Below are 13681 nucleotides of genomic sequence, written 5' to 3' on the forward strand. Positions count from 1 at the left end.
ATGATGAGACTGAGACGAGACTAAAAGCAGACCAGCAGGCCTCAAATTCATCTAAAAAAATCCCCATAATCCTTCAAAATAATCATAATTTCTTTGTTTCCTCTTGTTTATTGAACGTTTATAAAATCGACGTCATATCAACCTCTTGCTTTATAATAGCTTGATTTTAAAATGTTTTATTTTAATGCTATAAATGTTATTTTCTGATTGATTTATAACTTGCCGTTAAGTTGAAATGAGTCCACATCGTCCCATCAACATGACAGGTAAAGTGATCATCAGAGTTCATGGTAAAATGAAGTTTGATGATTCTCTCCTCCACACGTCTACACTCCACCGGTTGAATATTCAATCTCAGTACAACAGAAAGACTTTAGGAAGAAACGCGCTGTGACAGAAAGATCTGACAGTTCTCATGAAATCACTCATAGCGGGTGAATCTCAGTTTCTGAGAAATATAAACCCATCAATAGATTAACAAGGTGAATCAACTACTGCAAACGATTCAAATAAAGCCAGAACTGACTGCAAATGACTCAATAATGAGAACATTTATAAACACAGGAGATTATTAGAATATATGTATGAAATGTATGAAATTACATCCCAAAAGAGAAAAGGAAATGATGAACACATACAAGCATACATTTTAAAAACACTAAGATTTGTTTTACTGTGGCATTATGTCCACCATTCGTATCCAAAACCCCATTACAGCAATGCAAACATCATTTATCTTCACTGCAGTGCAAAACAATCCCATAAGTGTAATGTTATATTTATGCACAACGGTGGTGTTTTTTGTACTTGAAGAAATCTTTTGTTAAATGAAACCTAGAGAGAATACTTAATGTTTCTCGTGGACTTAAACAGACTGCATCCCAGCAGGTTCAGACGGCAGAAACCCAAGCAAAACTCACTAAACTCTCAGTGGGAAGAGATGCTGGAGAACAGATGGAGATCATCAGCCTGAACCTCTTTACATCTCTTCGGAAATTTATCAACCTCACACAAACACACACACACACACACACTCACACCAGATGAAATGAAAGTTTATGAGCATAGATGATCGAGTCTCAGAGTCACATCATCATTACAGATTATCTCAAACTCAAAATCTGATGATAGCATGTCTATTATACAGCCGTACGGATCCTTTGTCTTCTGATGGATGCAGACTGACTTCAGATGTGTTATGGGTTTATGTCTGTAATAACACTGGAGATTGTAATTCACAGGCTGTCCAGATAAATGTTTCATTCATTCTGTGGTAGATTATTTCAACGATCAATTTGTGAACAAAATAAATAGGAAGAACGGTGAAAACTTTTAAATTTGGTTTGATCTTTTATTTGAAGCATGTCATTTTTTTGCCATTATCAAGTACACAGACAACATTAGGAACTTTAGAAAAATAAACAATTTTGTGCAACTCGTGACACTCATCGTACTTTATGATTGGTCCAATGGCAACATCTGTACTGTAGCTTCATAATTGTTATGTCACACAAAGAGAACTTTGAACAGAAACATCAAAGATCTTTCAGGATTTGGCACAAATCCACAAGCTGGATCTACATCATGTCCAACTGCATAAAGAAAACACCAATTAACAGCTTAATGCATCTGTAATAATCTGAAACTCAGTTTACTTATCAAACTTTAAGAGCAAACAAATAGTAGAGATGCACCGATTGCCATTTTCTTGGCCGATATTATTTTTGCTGATTCCAATTTTCTATTTTTAATTAAAAGCATGTATAAAAGCATATTTACTTTTCTTTTAGGCACATTATTTCCGAATAACACATCTTTATAATAATAAGATAAATTATTGAACTTATCAATGTCCCCCAAATTTCCCTAAATGCCGTTTTCCAAGCTGCAATAAATTACAGGATCTTCTCTCACCTAAACAACTCTTGAATAGAAAACTCTGTGACTGAATAGAAATAATAAATATGACTAAACACGTGTCACTTAATTGACCTTTTTCTCTTTTGTACTCATCTCACGAAAGTCAAGGATTACAAGCCTATGAATAAACGGACAGATAGGCGAAAAGCTCTCAACCCCCCTTTTACGATCACACCGACCACAGCCTTCTACGACCTTCCGTTCCCAACATATTTTGGATGGGTCTGTTCCTCTAAGCTCCGCCCCTGAATGCCCCATCCGCCGAGCACCTCGCCCTTTGGACCTTTCTGACCTTTCCTGGAGCCGACGCATTGGACTCTGGGACTTGGTGATTTTTCCCAATTTTCACTGAAGGTCTTTGCACATATAGTCAGAAATGTTTGAATGCGTTGTTCGTATTTGGCGCTCGTTAGTTCAATGTCTCTGATTTGTCAAGACACCTTTCAAAATCCTTGCTAAGGAAGCGACAAAAAACGCCGAAAATCAAACCCAGTCCGTATTGTTTTACGACCGACGAAAATATCGGAGGCAGTGTGTAAATGTGGTTGACACAACGTGAGTTCGTATTTATTTTTGAACAGATTCCGAAAAAATTCCAGTCTCTGGACGGTCAATGGGTGCACCTCTAAAAAACAGATAAATGTGTTGTACAGTACATACTCATGTGACCCATCAAAACCAGCAGGTAATACTCACCAAATCATCAACGTCACCAGTGTCGTCCTTCACTGAAGCCGCCTCTGCATCCACCTTCTGCTCCAACTCCACAAACTACAGCAACAAAATATTACACAAGATTATTAACATCACAGTGTCAATAGAGAGGCTTCACAGGAGAGGATTTCTGGTTAAGGTCAGTGAATGTCATGTACGACACCTGCGTTGCATCTTGTTTGGAGATAGAGCTGCTGTCCACTTCATCACTGCTGATCAGCGTGAGAGCATCTTAAAAGGCAAAAAGATGTTTAAAGCACCACGACTTCAGCTCACCAGGATAAGAAGACCACGCTTTCAGTGTTTCTGTACCCTGGACGAGGAGGTCCCAGAATTCCTGAAGGTTCCGGTCGGGAACGCTCCTCTTCAGAGACTGCATGTAACTGTTGAACGACTCTGCGTTTCCACACTGATGGAATGAAAATGATCCGTTGATCAGGTGACACTTTCTCACATCACAGATACAAGGTTTATTTAAACCCTGACACAAACTCCTGCGGTGAGTTTCCCCCCCACGCTGATTCTTGAATGAACTGAGATCTCACCTTGACGGACTGTTCTCTGAAGGCTTGGATACAGGTGATGCTCTTCATGTAGTACTCTGGGCTCCTGTTGCCCAGCAACTGTTCAATCCTGCCAATCAGCTGCTGACACGCTGTCAAGGTTACAAAAGACTGTCAAAGACTTATTTTCTTGGGTCATTTTGTTCATCAAGTGAATGCATCTCGATTCAAGAATTTTTTGACATTTGTACTGGAAAACAAGACAAAATACTAAGTAAGAAAGTCATTTTCTGACTTTCAATTATGGCGAAATGCAAAACGTCTTTCCGTGAGCTTTTCCGTGCGTACGAATAGAAGTCAATAGAAAGATTAGTAAAGAGTATGAAAGAATGACACCTCACCCTGATGGAAAGGAATGCTCTTCTGTCTGATCAGTCTTTGGAAATCTCTCGCTGGATTCACGCTACCAACCTGAAAGTGAAAGAGTGAATGTTAGTAAGGATGACAGACACACTTCAGAGAGAATGAAGAGAACGGCTCTGTTCAGGTGAGCTTTTTCATCTTTTTATAATGTTCTATATTCTCATCATACAAGACCACAGAATTGCTCTGACCCATGTGAAACAGTCTTTCATCATGAGACATCAAATGAAACAAATGATTTATACTTTGCTGTATGTTTATCTGACCGAAGCACACTTTTAAAGTTTTATGTGTGATGTATAAAACACACCGATGTGACGATTCCCTCCGTGATGTCGGCCAGGTTAAATTCTGTCTCATCGCTGACTTTCACTCTCTTGGCATCGGGCTCTTCGGCACTGAAAAACACACAAACAACTATCACACTACAGCACTTCATTAACAAAAATGTGATTTCCTTAAAATTGGCGGAGCTGTCAGTCGCGACGGCGCAGAAATAGAACCCGTTTCTAAAACAGAAGCGAGCGTTGCTGGTCTCACAGTGCTGTCGCGGATGGTTAGGACTAAACCTCTGATTAACATGGAAAAGACACCTTTTATTATATGTCACGGCGCGTTTGGTTAGGACACGGTGTAAGACATGATTCTACCACCCGGCCTCACATCACATCCCACAACTCTTCTCATGGATTTCACCCGCAGCTTCAGTGTGGATTTCATCCATTCTCACCTGCTTCCAAACACGTCTGCGCTCGTCTTCAACTCTTTCTTTTTCACCACTTCTTTCAGTGGGAATTCTGTCCCGATGTATCGCAGCGGAGCCTGACAGCGGGCGGACACGGCCTGAGGTCGCTCTAGAACCCTCTGCAGCCAGGGCTCTAACGCTGGGAGAGGACCGTCTGGATTCACACCGCGATGATGCAAGCACTGAGGACACAAGCACATCACAGATCCATGAGTTTAAACAGACGATATAATATATAGAATGTCTTATATATAGAACGTGATCTATGAACCTGATAAAGCCTCTGGAACTGTGGGTTTGGAACCTGGTTGGGTTTAAATATATCCACGGTCTCGCCGTCTTCATCTTTCTCCACCAGCATCATGGAGTCGATGAGCGCATCCACCGCCGACAGCTGCGACCCTGAAGACATTAACAACAAGATTACGATTAAAGATTTTCTCTGAAGGGAGGTAATGAATATTTATGATGATCTGTATGCACACACACATCCTGCAGCACACGACAATAAAGTTAATTTATATAAACATACAGCTTGCTTTCTACGAGTATCAAGATGACATTCTCTGTTCTGTCTGTTGTGCACTACACCTGAAGTGTGCACATGAACTTCAACTCAAGAGATTCTGCACTGATATAGTACAAACAAATGATGAAAGTCTGAGACATGGCCACATCAAATAAACAAAAAAGATGCAAGACCACTTTTTGTGCATGTTTATCACCCTATTCTAAATGATTCTTTTAAAACCCAAGTCAAATGTGAACTTTTTCTTTTGTTTTGTAGTTTTTGCCTGTTGAATACAAGAGCTGTTGCTTCGGCCACATTAATGTGAAAAAGTATTTGCACCCTTCCAGATTTTTTGCATATTTGTCATGCTTAACTGATCCAGATTATCAAACAAATATTAATATTACTCAGAGAAAAATAGAGTTAATACAAAATGCAGTTTTTAAATGATCGTCTCACATTTCCTAAAAAAATCTTGATGATCCCCCAATTTTATTTTTTCTATTTCCTGAAAAACAAGGTTTAAAAGGACAGCTATGAAAATAATAATCAGACATTATGGAGTAATCACGCTAAAATATATAAAATCACACAATATTGTGAGCGTTGAATACTGTTGAAGATTAAGATGAATGTGACAAAGACGACATCAACGACAATTTCTTTAACTCTCTTTACATCTCACGATGACCAAACACGAGTGGATGAACATTTACATTTACATTTATGAAGAATTAGTCCCCAACAATACGATGGTTTTGTTTTTGCACTAAGCATTTAAAATGTTTTATCCAAATCAGCCTTTTATAAATTGTGGCTAAAGAAAAACAACTTTTACAAACATAAAATTATCAAGATATAGAGTAAATCATGCAGACATCCAGAAACTACATTTTAGGTACATGAATCTAATATACTGTTGCTTTAAGTGATTTTATGCTATTTTTAAGTCTTAGAAATTAAAATATAGAATGTTTATTACACTTCAAAATCTCTAAATATCCCTGCATTAGATAACAAAATATAAAATGACTCGGGTGTCTAAACACATTTAGTCACCTCTAAATATAAATGTTCAGAAACACACAGTAGAAAGAGGCGTGTTTGCTGGAGATTCACCTGAAGCTGCAAACTTCTTGTTGTTTTCTAACATTGGGAAAGTGAACTGTCGCAGGTCTTCCATAAACGGCAGCTGAACGTACAGTAAACACTGAGAAGAGACAGACAGGTCAGAGACTCAGGATAAAACACACAGAATGCGTTTCAGGTCCATCAAAAAACACATACTTCATATTTCTCCTTAATGCAAGGGAAGGCCACGCCAACTTGAGGGTTACTACGACGATCGTAAGCATAACGCACTATGGCTGCCATCTTTAGACCATCAAGAGCACCAATCAGGGCAGAGAGAGCTACAGCCGCGTGCTGCACACAACAAAACACACACGTGAATACATCTACACATCATAGAGAATTCATACATATCAATAAACACACATCATTACCTCATCATCTCTGGGCGCAAAAACTTTGACAACCTGGCTTCCCATAAACTGATGACGATGAATCTGCATCAAACAAACAAGCAAGTGTAAAAACACAGTGTAAAAGACCGATTACTAAGAATTCTCTGAGATTGAGGTGAAGATTAAGGCAAGCCAAATTAGCTTTTAATCATTAAGGATATGAATTTTTGATATCAAAAATTCAATTTTCATTAGTTGACAAATTCATTCTTGATATCAGTAAATAAATTTTAACATGTTGCATTTGGTATTTCTGATATCAGGAAATAGATTTCAGATATCAATAAATCAGAGAGTAATTGTAGATATCTAAAGTGTCTTTCTTACTAGTTACAACCACATTACTGATATCAAGAATTAACATTGTCACTTGTGAAAAAATAATTATTTATATAAAAAATTATGTTTTTTGTAAGAATTGCATTTCTGATATCTGAAATAAAAAAATTTACATGTAAGAAATTAATTATTGATATCTGAAATTTAATGGCAGTCTATTGTTATTTTTAACTAGTAAAAATGCAATTACAGATATCAATAATTATGTTTTTACTAGTTTAAATTCAATTTTTGATATTGAGAATAGACATTTCTGCAAGTGATATCAAAAATAGTAATTGTTTACTAGTAGAAATTATATTCTCAATATCAAAATCAAATATATCCTGAGAATGATTAAAAGCTAATTTGGCTTGCCATAGAAGATGTGTATTGAATTTGCTCATGTGTGTGAACTGAAGGAATCATGGTTTAAAGAAGAGTGCCATCTAATGGACAAACACACACCAGCTCCTGTTTAGTGAAGCCAAGAACTGTAAAAGTTTTCCCATCGTGTTTATATTTCATTTGGTCCTCATCCACCTTAGAAAATGGAACAATGTCACTTCCATAACGGTAACCTGTAAGAAAGCAAGAAAAATAAATCAGTGTCTGTATTGACATCAAACAAATTTGTCTTCATTGGTGACAAAAACTTCGAAAGCAAACGCTTAATTTGACCAATGTTGCTCTGGATGACTTTCTATCTGCTCCCACTGCATTTTAATCTTTTTTAAGAATCCAATCTTCAAGACGCATACGATTCTGTGTTTCTAAGCGCTGCCCACATGTGATAAACTTCAACATGTTTATACTGGACATGAACAGGACCGCTGATCACCTTGAATCGTCTCGTCCTTCTGCACTTCCGTTTCTTCATCATCGTCCCGACAGTAAACCGTCTCTCTCTTGACATCGTCTTTTTGGTGAGATTCAGCGTCAACCACGGCCCACGTCTTCTTCACCTTCTCCTCAGTCACCTGTGCGTTTCAATCACCAGACACGACATCAGAAGCTTGAGATGAACATGAGAATCACATCATTTGAACATCAGGAACACACCGCTTTGTATCCCACGATGCGGATGGTTAGCGAGGTGCCGATGGTGAGCTGACAGGGCCAGGCCATCGGCCTCCGGGCGATAGGTTTGAAGATGGACAGCTTCTCCACCGCATCACTGCAGCACAAATGTTCATATTTGAGAGTTTTTAAAGGATTCGTTTTCTCGCGTGAACACGAATGGATGAGTCAGACCTAAAAGTGTGGACTTCCTGCAGACCGCCCTCCTCATCCAGAGCGGTAACGATGTTCCTGACCATCTCCAGACCTTGAGTCTGCTCTCTCGTCAAGCCCTTTCCCGGGCGGGGGGGATGCGCAGCTGACCCAGAGCCAGACCCACCTTCATCACCTCCGTCTTCATTCAAAGGAAACGGCAAACTAAAAAAAAAAACATTTCATTGATGTCTGTTTTTGTATTAATTATCATTTTAAATCAACACACTTACAAGAACTGCAGAGTGATTCCTGCTTTCTTCAGGTTCTCAATTATAACATCGAGCTGGTCTGCAGACGTCTGTACGTGTAGATCCGTCAACATCACCACATTCAGACAATTGTATTTCTTTCCCCTACACAACCAACGACATGCATCACATCGGCGTTCAATCATCAGATCAAAAGCAAATCAAAGCAAGAATATGAGAAAAGTAATCTCACATGGTTTCTTGCTGCAAGAGATCCATGCACACAACAAGAGCATCGAGCCCTGATAAAGAAGTCAAGGGTTTCATAGACATACAAGAATAATGTGAAGTTAAATAAAGCACTACATTTTAATTCCTTTGGCACTATAACATCAGGGATACAGTCGGCTTGTTGACCGCCAGGCTGCAGTTCATTCTGAATCTCTTCCAGCAGCTCAAAATCAGGAATCATCAGATGGCGACGGACAGTGATGTTCTGATACTGACCATCTTTGGCCAGACGGTTCTTGGTTTCATCCGTACCAAACAGCACCAGACCCACCTCATCCTTGTTCTCATCAAACACCTGCAATATGAAGAAAGTGTCGTTGTAACAGCCAACAGATATAATCAATGAAAGAAGATAATCATCGTAATACAAACCTGCCGCTGGACAAACTTCTGGATGACTTTTTTGGCCTGATCGAAGGGCGGTTCCTGACCAGGTTCTGAGTTACTCATGGAGAAACCCACATCCATGCACAGCACCAATGCTGACTAAAGAGAGAAAAAAAGAGAGAATTGTTTCATTCAATCATCAAAACATTTTATTATTTAACTTGTGTGCAATTTCTGAGCCTACTGGTTATGCAGAAATAGGAATAAGAGATTTGACAGCAGGTGGTGTTTAAAAGAACTTGTCCGTCTTATTTCATATGACAATACAGTGTTATATGGACTATCATTACGGAGGTTTACAGATATGTTTACCTTTACCTGGATATATTTTTTTTGCAAAGTAGACAATCTAACAGTCATAGACGTATAGAATTATAATAATGGATAAACAGAATGAGGGTAATGATGATAAAATAAATGAATGAACATTTTATAAAACTTCATCGTGTGAGTTAAAGAAATGATCTTCTCACCAGACAGTCATTTCAACTCATGATCTATAATTATAACCAGTTCTGTAATTATAAAAATAGATTCTTCATTCAGTTAAAATAATCCGATCGTGAAAATAAATTGTTTTAATAAACTATCATTAAAGTACCTTCGCTGCGCGCGCCATCGCTGCTGGTGTCTCTTTGTAATTGATCCGGGTGAATAATTGACAGACGACTCAAAGTTCCGCCAAGAAAATTAGTTCTCGCGATACTTTGGTGTCCGACTGCACAAGCGCCGCCGAGTAACGCAGAAACCCACAATTATCCAAGGTGTTAATGTTTTAATAAAGGTGAAACACTCTTAAATAATTATTGTTTTTGGTGGTCAAAATTAATCACATAAACTTTTTCATGCAAACTGCACGTTGAACCACTAGTGATTATACAGAATAAAATACCGAAAGGATCAGCTAACACTGTAATATATAAACTTTCTTTATGTGGCAAACACATTCCTACACGTGCATGTGTGTAGTCAAAACATGAATGTGACATTGTCTAACTTGACAATGGTTTATATTACAACTTTTAATGCACTAGTGGTCCAATAAGTAAGTATCCATGACGTATTAGACTCTTGTGTGACGTCAAGGAAATCAGAATACACATCTGGCTCGAGGTCACTTTCTGATCCTGTCCACATCACCTCTTTTTGTTGTTCCCGCTGTCCCGTCCATCGTCTCCCTGTTTCTAATCAAAGTTTGAGCAAACAGAGTCATGAAATTATTAAGTAATAACAATTTTATTGTTTCTTACAAACATCACTGTATGATGACAGTAAAAGACAAAAACTGAAAAACGAAATAAAAACGAAATAAATGTCCCAACAAGGCATTTAAATGCATCGACTTCAAATGATCTTCTGTCATCCACGACACAATCTGAAAGTCATGAAAATTCATTTTAAAATGGTTTACCTTCATCCACAAGCACACACACAATTTGTCAGTATATAGTAAATAAAACTAAGGAAGAATATACAGATTTCTCACAACCACACACAGGGTTAGTTTATTAATTTGCAGTATTTATGGCTTTATTGTACAGAAGGTTGTAAAAAGCTTCATTTCTATACGCTCTTTACCTTCAGGAAAAGGCCTCCACGAGATCACTGTTCAAATAAATACAATAAAAGAGTTGAGAATAAATATTTCAAAAGGTTAAACGCAAAATAAGAAACGTCTCGCTATGGAAACATTGTTTCAAACACTTTAGATTCAACAGAAATCAGTATTGATAAGGGAAAGACTAAATAAGCATAACAAAACAACACTATAAACAATGACCTTGGATAGGTTTTAGTGAAATCCACTGAATACATTTTGAGATTTTCTTCATCGCAGCGCTGATTTACAATTTGGCCAAATTGTGATATCTAAGAAGACAGCAAAAGTACAAATAGTACAAAACAGACAGTACATCAGTCCTGGGTCTTGGTCACTCTCCTATCTTCTCATCTTTTGCTAATGTCTCTCTCTCTCTATTGTCCTCACAAAACTAATAGCAAAAAGCCCAAAACAGGTCCAACAAGCAGACCTTTGTCAACTGAGAAAATCCATTTTAAGTCACACAGAGGACGTCTGCAGATGTTTCCCCTGCAAACTCCCAGAGATGGTGTCTGAATCCAGCAGCTCTACGACGCTGTAGGGAGAGCAGTCCTCCAATCCGAGCTTCCCACAAGCCCACCCGCAGAAGCCCTTCTCCAGATCCCTGACCGAGATCCACCACTCGCTGAACGCCCAGGACACCTGCACCACGGCCGAGTACAGACCCAACGACAGCGCCAGCGGCACGATGAGCACGGGGTAAAAGACGATGAGGAAGGGACAGATGGTGATCTTGTGACAGAACGTCCTCTCCTCATTGTACACCAAGAAAACGTTGTACCAGGTGAGAGTTCCGTAGTAGAAAGAGGTGATGAAGGACAGAACGAAGACCACCGGAGCACAAGACAGACTCCACAGGACGATGTGCGGACCCTGAGAAATTCCCAAAGCGCACGGGCGTCTCGATCCCTGTGGGTCCTCACATTCGGCGTTCAGCCGCTCCTTCGACCTCGCCATCTCCTGCAGCTCCTTCTCCGTCAGCGTCATGTGAATATCCACCATCTGACCTTTCTTCTTTCCTCGTGTGATGGTTCCTGTCAGCGTCACGTAGCGACTATCTGGAGGTAGATTCCAGCCTGTAAGGTGGAACAAATATTGGACACCTTCAGGAAATAACAACTTTTATAAAATGTCATTTTGTTAGACGAACCTTCATGAGTGGGGTTGTTGAGAAACGTAGCTCCTTCTTCAGTGGATCTCTCAGCACCCTCCGTGTCTCCATCACGCTCGTCTCCACCTGCATCACAGCGGTACACGATGATGGACTCTGGGCGAGGTTCACGCTTTCTCCTCTTTCTTCTTGTGCTGGTTCCAGTGTTTCCTTCATCGACTTCAGATCGTACAGACTGTAATTGAGGGCTCTCCGCTCTGATCTGCTCCATGCTCAACTGTAATGCCACCGTTCTCACAAGAGTTGTGATGTGATTAAATGTAAGAGACTAGAAAAGGCTATTCACACCTTTCAAACATGGTAACGCTGTGAGAAAAAAAAATAGTTTTCATTCTGCCTGCAAACAGTGTGTTGAGATGATTAAAAACAAAGCTTTCAATAAAGAATTCAAAACAGAAAGCAACTCGAGCAAATCATGAAGCGTCTTACAGGTGCCGTGCATCTGGAACTGATGATGGGTGTAACTAGTGACTGTAATTTAATGACTTTTCCATTGACAAATAAAGTAATTGATTTGTAATTTAATTACAGTTACTTCTGATGTAATTGAACTAAATACTGTGTAATATATTTGAAATGACATCAAATTATAAGTCTAACTTCAAAATTTATGCTTTAATGTCTTCTCAAATTTGTAAACTTTGGTCAGTTAATAAGAATAATTTAAGTAATTTATTTACTTATTTGAATTAATTAAATAATCCATTTCATGTCTATACTTGAATCAAATCTCATCATGGTTGATGTAGGATATAGAAAGTAATTAGTAATTAAATAATTTTTGTTGAGAGTAATGTTTACAGTAATCTAACTACACTATTGAATATGTAATCAGTAACTTGTAATTCATTACTTTTTCAAAGCAATTTACCCAACACTGGTAGTGATCAATCATGTTTATAAAATAAAAACATAATTTTTTGTATTTAAAATCCAATTAGGATTAGAAGATTTTGTATTGTCACAAAAAAATTGTTAAACAAACAAGCAGACATAAAAACCAAGACAATAGAAACAGAATCTGATATGTTAAATCGTTAAAATGGGAATTTAGTTGGTTTTAATGGAATGGTGAATGGGGACCAATAAAACACGATTAAATCCAACTGAAATAATCCCCAAAACACACCAGGACAACGTCTATTGTTTATATAGATCTATCACCTTCAGCATCCAGGAACTCTGAGCTTTATAAAATGTTATATTATAAACATTAATAATAATAAATAAAACTGCAGTCTATTAAAATAAGCATCTGTATTGTATACTGTAGGTTTACAGCTGCCACCCTTCCGTCTGCTCGATTAACATACTGTACAGCAGATCTATTGTCTGACAGAGACAAACAAGCGACACTAAAGAACTAAAGCGGATTAAATGATGGTGTGTTGATGATGCATGACACCACAAAATAAAAAAGCGTTCATTACTAAATGAAAATTATATAAAAAAAACATAAATTTGTTGTTCTCTCCCATCTGATCGACTCAAACACACCCTGCATCTACTGTAAGAAAGCGAGTTAAAGCTCCTGATGAACTAATACACATGACAGTCTTACCTGACAGATGCACACGTGTGAAGCTGTGGACAATGTTGAGATGAAATGTTTAGTTTAGTTGTGTGTTGTGTGTCCATCAGCTGACGCGCGTCCCGACAGCAGCCGCCGCCATACAGATGCGCCCAGGCCACAAAGAAACAAGCCCCGCCCATCGAATCTGGAAATGCCGTCACGTCCAATCAGATAAGGATAAGTTAAAAGTCCCTCCCCCAGAGACAAGCCCAAGGAGGAGCTTAGAGGATTTTCAGTGGCCTCATATGAATATGTGGAAGAATTAATAAATTGTTTTTAATCAATTTATATTTGTATGGTTTTAGATTTTAGGCATTTGTTTGTACTAAATTTATACTCGTTGTATAAATTTGCACTCGTTGAAAAAAATACTTTTAACACATGTTGTCATGTCACATACAGTAACAGGTCAAATGATATGAATTAACCATCTACATACACACTATCCCTAATAAAAATGCTAAAATAAGGTTTTTAACACAAATTCATAAAATGACTGATTGCACATTATTACGTTATTAATAGATGAGAAACCA

General features: G+C 38.3%; 2 protein-coding genes across 2 annotated transcripts; both read right to left on the reverse strand.

Moving 5' to 3' along the window:
• Positions 1-1337: 1337 nt before the first annotated feature.
• On the reverse strand, positions 1338-9445 carry xrcc5 (X-ray repair complementing defective repair in Chinese hamster cells 5). Its single transcript, XM_056754959.1, has 21 exons — positions 9403-9445; positions 8787-8900; positions 8526-8709; positions 8377-8425; positions 8166-8288; positions 7915-8097; positions 7723-7837; positions 7502-7640; positions 7129-7241; positions 6322-6384; positions 6104-6241; positions 5936-6026; positions 4577-4707; positions 4291-4487; positions 3871-3958; positions 3539-3608; positions 3180-3289; positions 2947-3043; positions 2798-2865; positions 2617-2691; positions 1338-1592 (listed from the first exon to the last, which is right to left on the reverse strand). The coding sequence occupies exons 1-21, from the start codon at positions 9418-9420 to the stop codon at positions 1578-1580; spliced, it is 2181 nt and encodes a 726-aa protein (XP_056610937.1). The 5' UTR covers positions 9421-9445; the 3' UTR covers positions 1338-1577.
• Positions 9446-10046: 601 nt separating this feature from the next.
• On the reverse strand, positions 10047-13272 carry tmem169b (transmembrane protein 169b). Its single transcript, XM_056755204.1, has 3 exons — positions 13134-13272; positions 11552-11878; positions 10047-11477 (listed from the first exon to the last, which is right to left on the reverse strand). The coding sequence occupies exons 2-3, from the start codon at positions 11781-11783 to the stop codon at positions 10861-10863; spliced, it is 849 nt and encodes a 282-aa protein (XP_056611182.1). The 5' UTR covers positions 11784-11878; positions 13134-13272; the 3' UTR covers positions 10047-10860.
• Between the last annotated feature and the right edge of the window lie 409 nt (positions 13273-13681).

The sequence above is a fragment of the Triplophysa dalaica genome, chromosome 8 (assembly GCF_015846415.1).
Source record: "Triplophysa dalaica isolate WHDGS20190420 chromosome 8, ASM1584641v1, whole genome shotgun sequence".
Classification (NCBI taxonomy): Eukaryota; Metazoa; Chordata; class Actinopteri; order Cypriniformes; family Nemacheilidae; genus Triplophysa; species Triplophysa dalaica.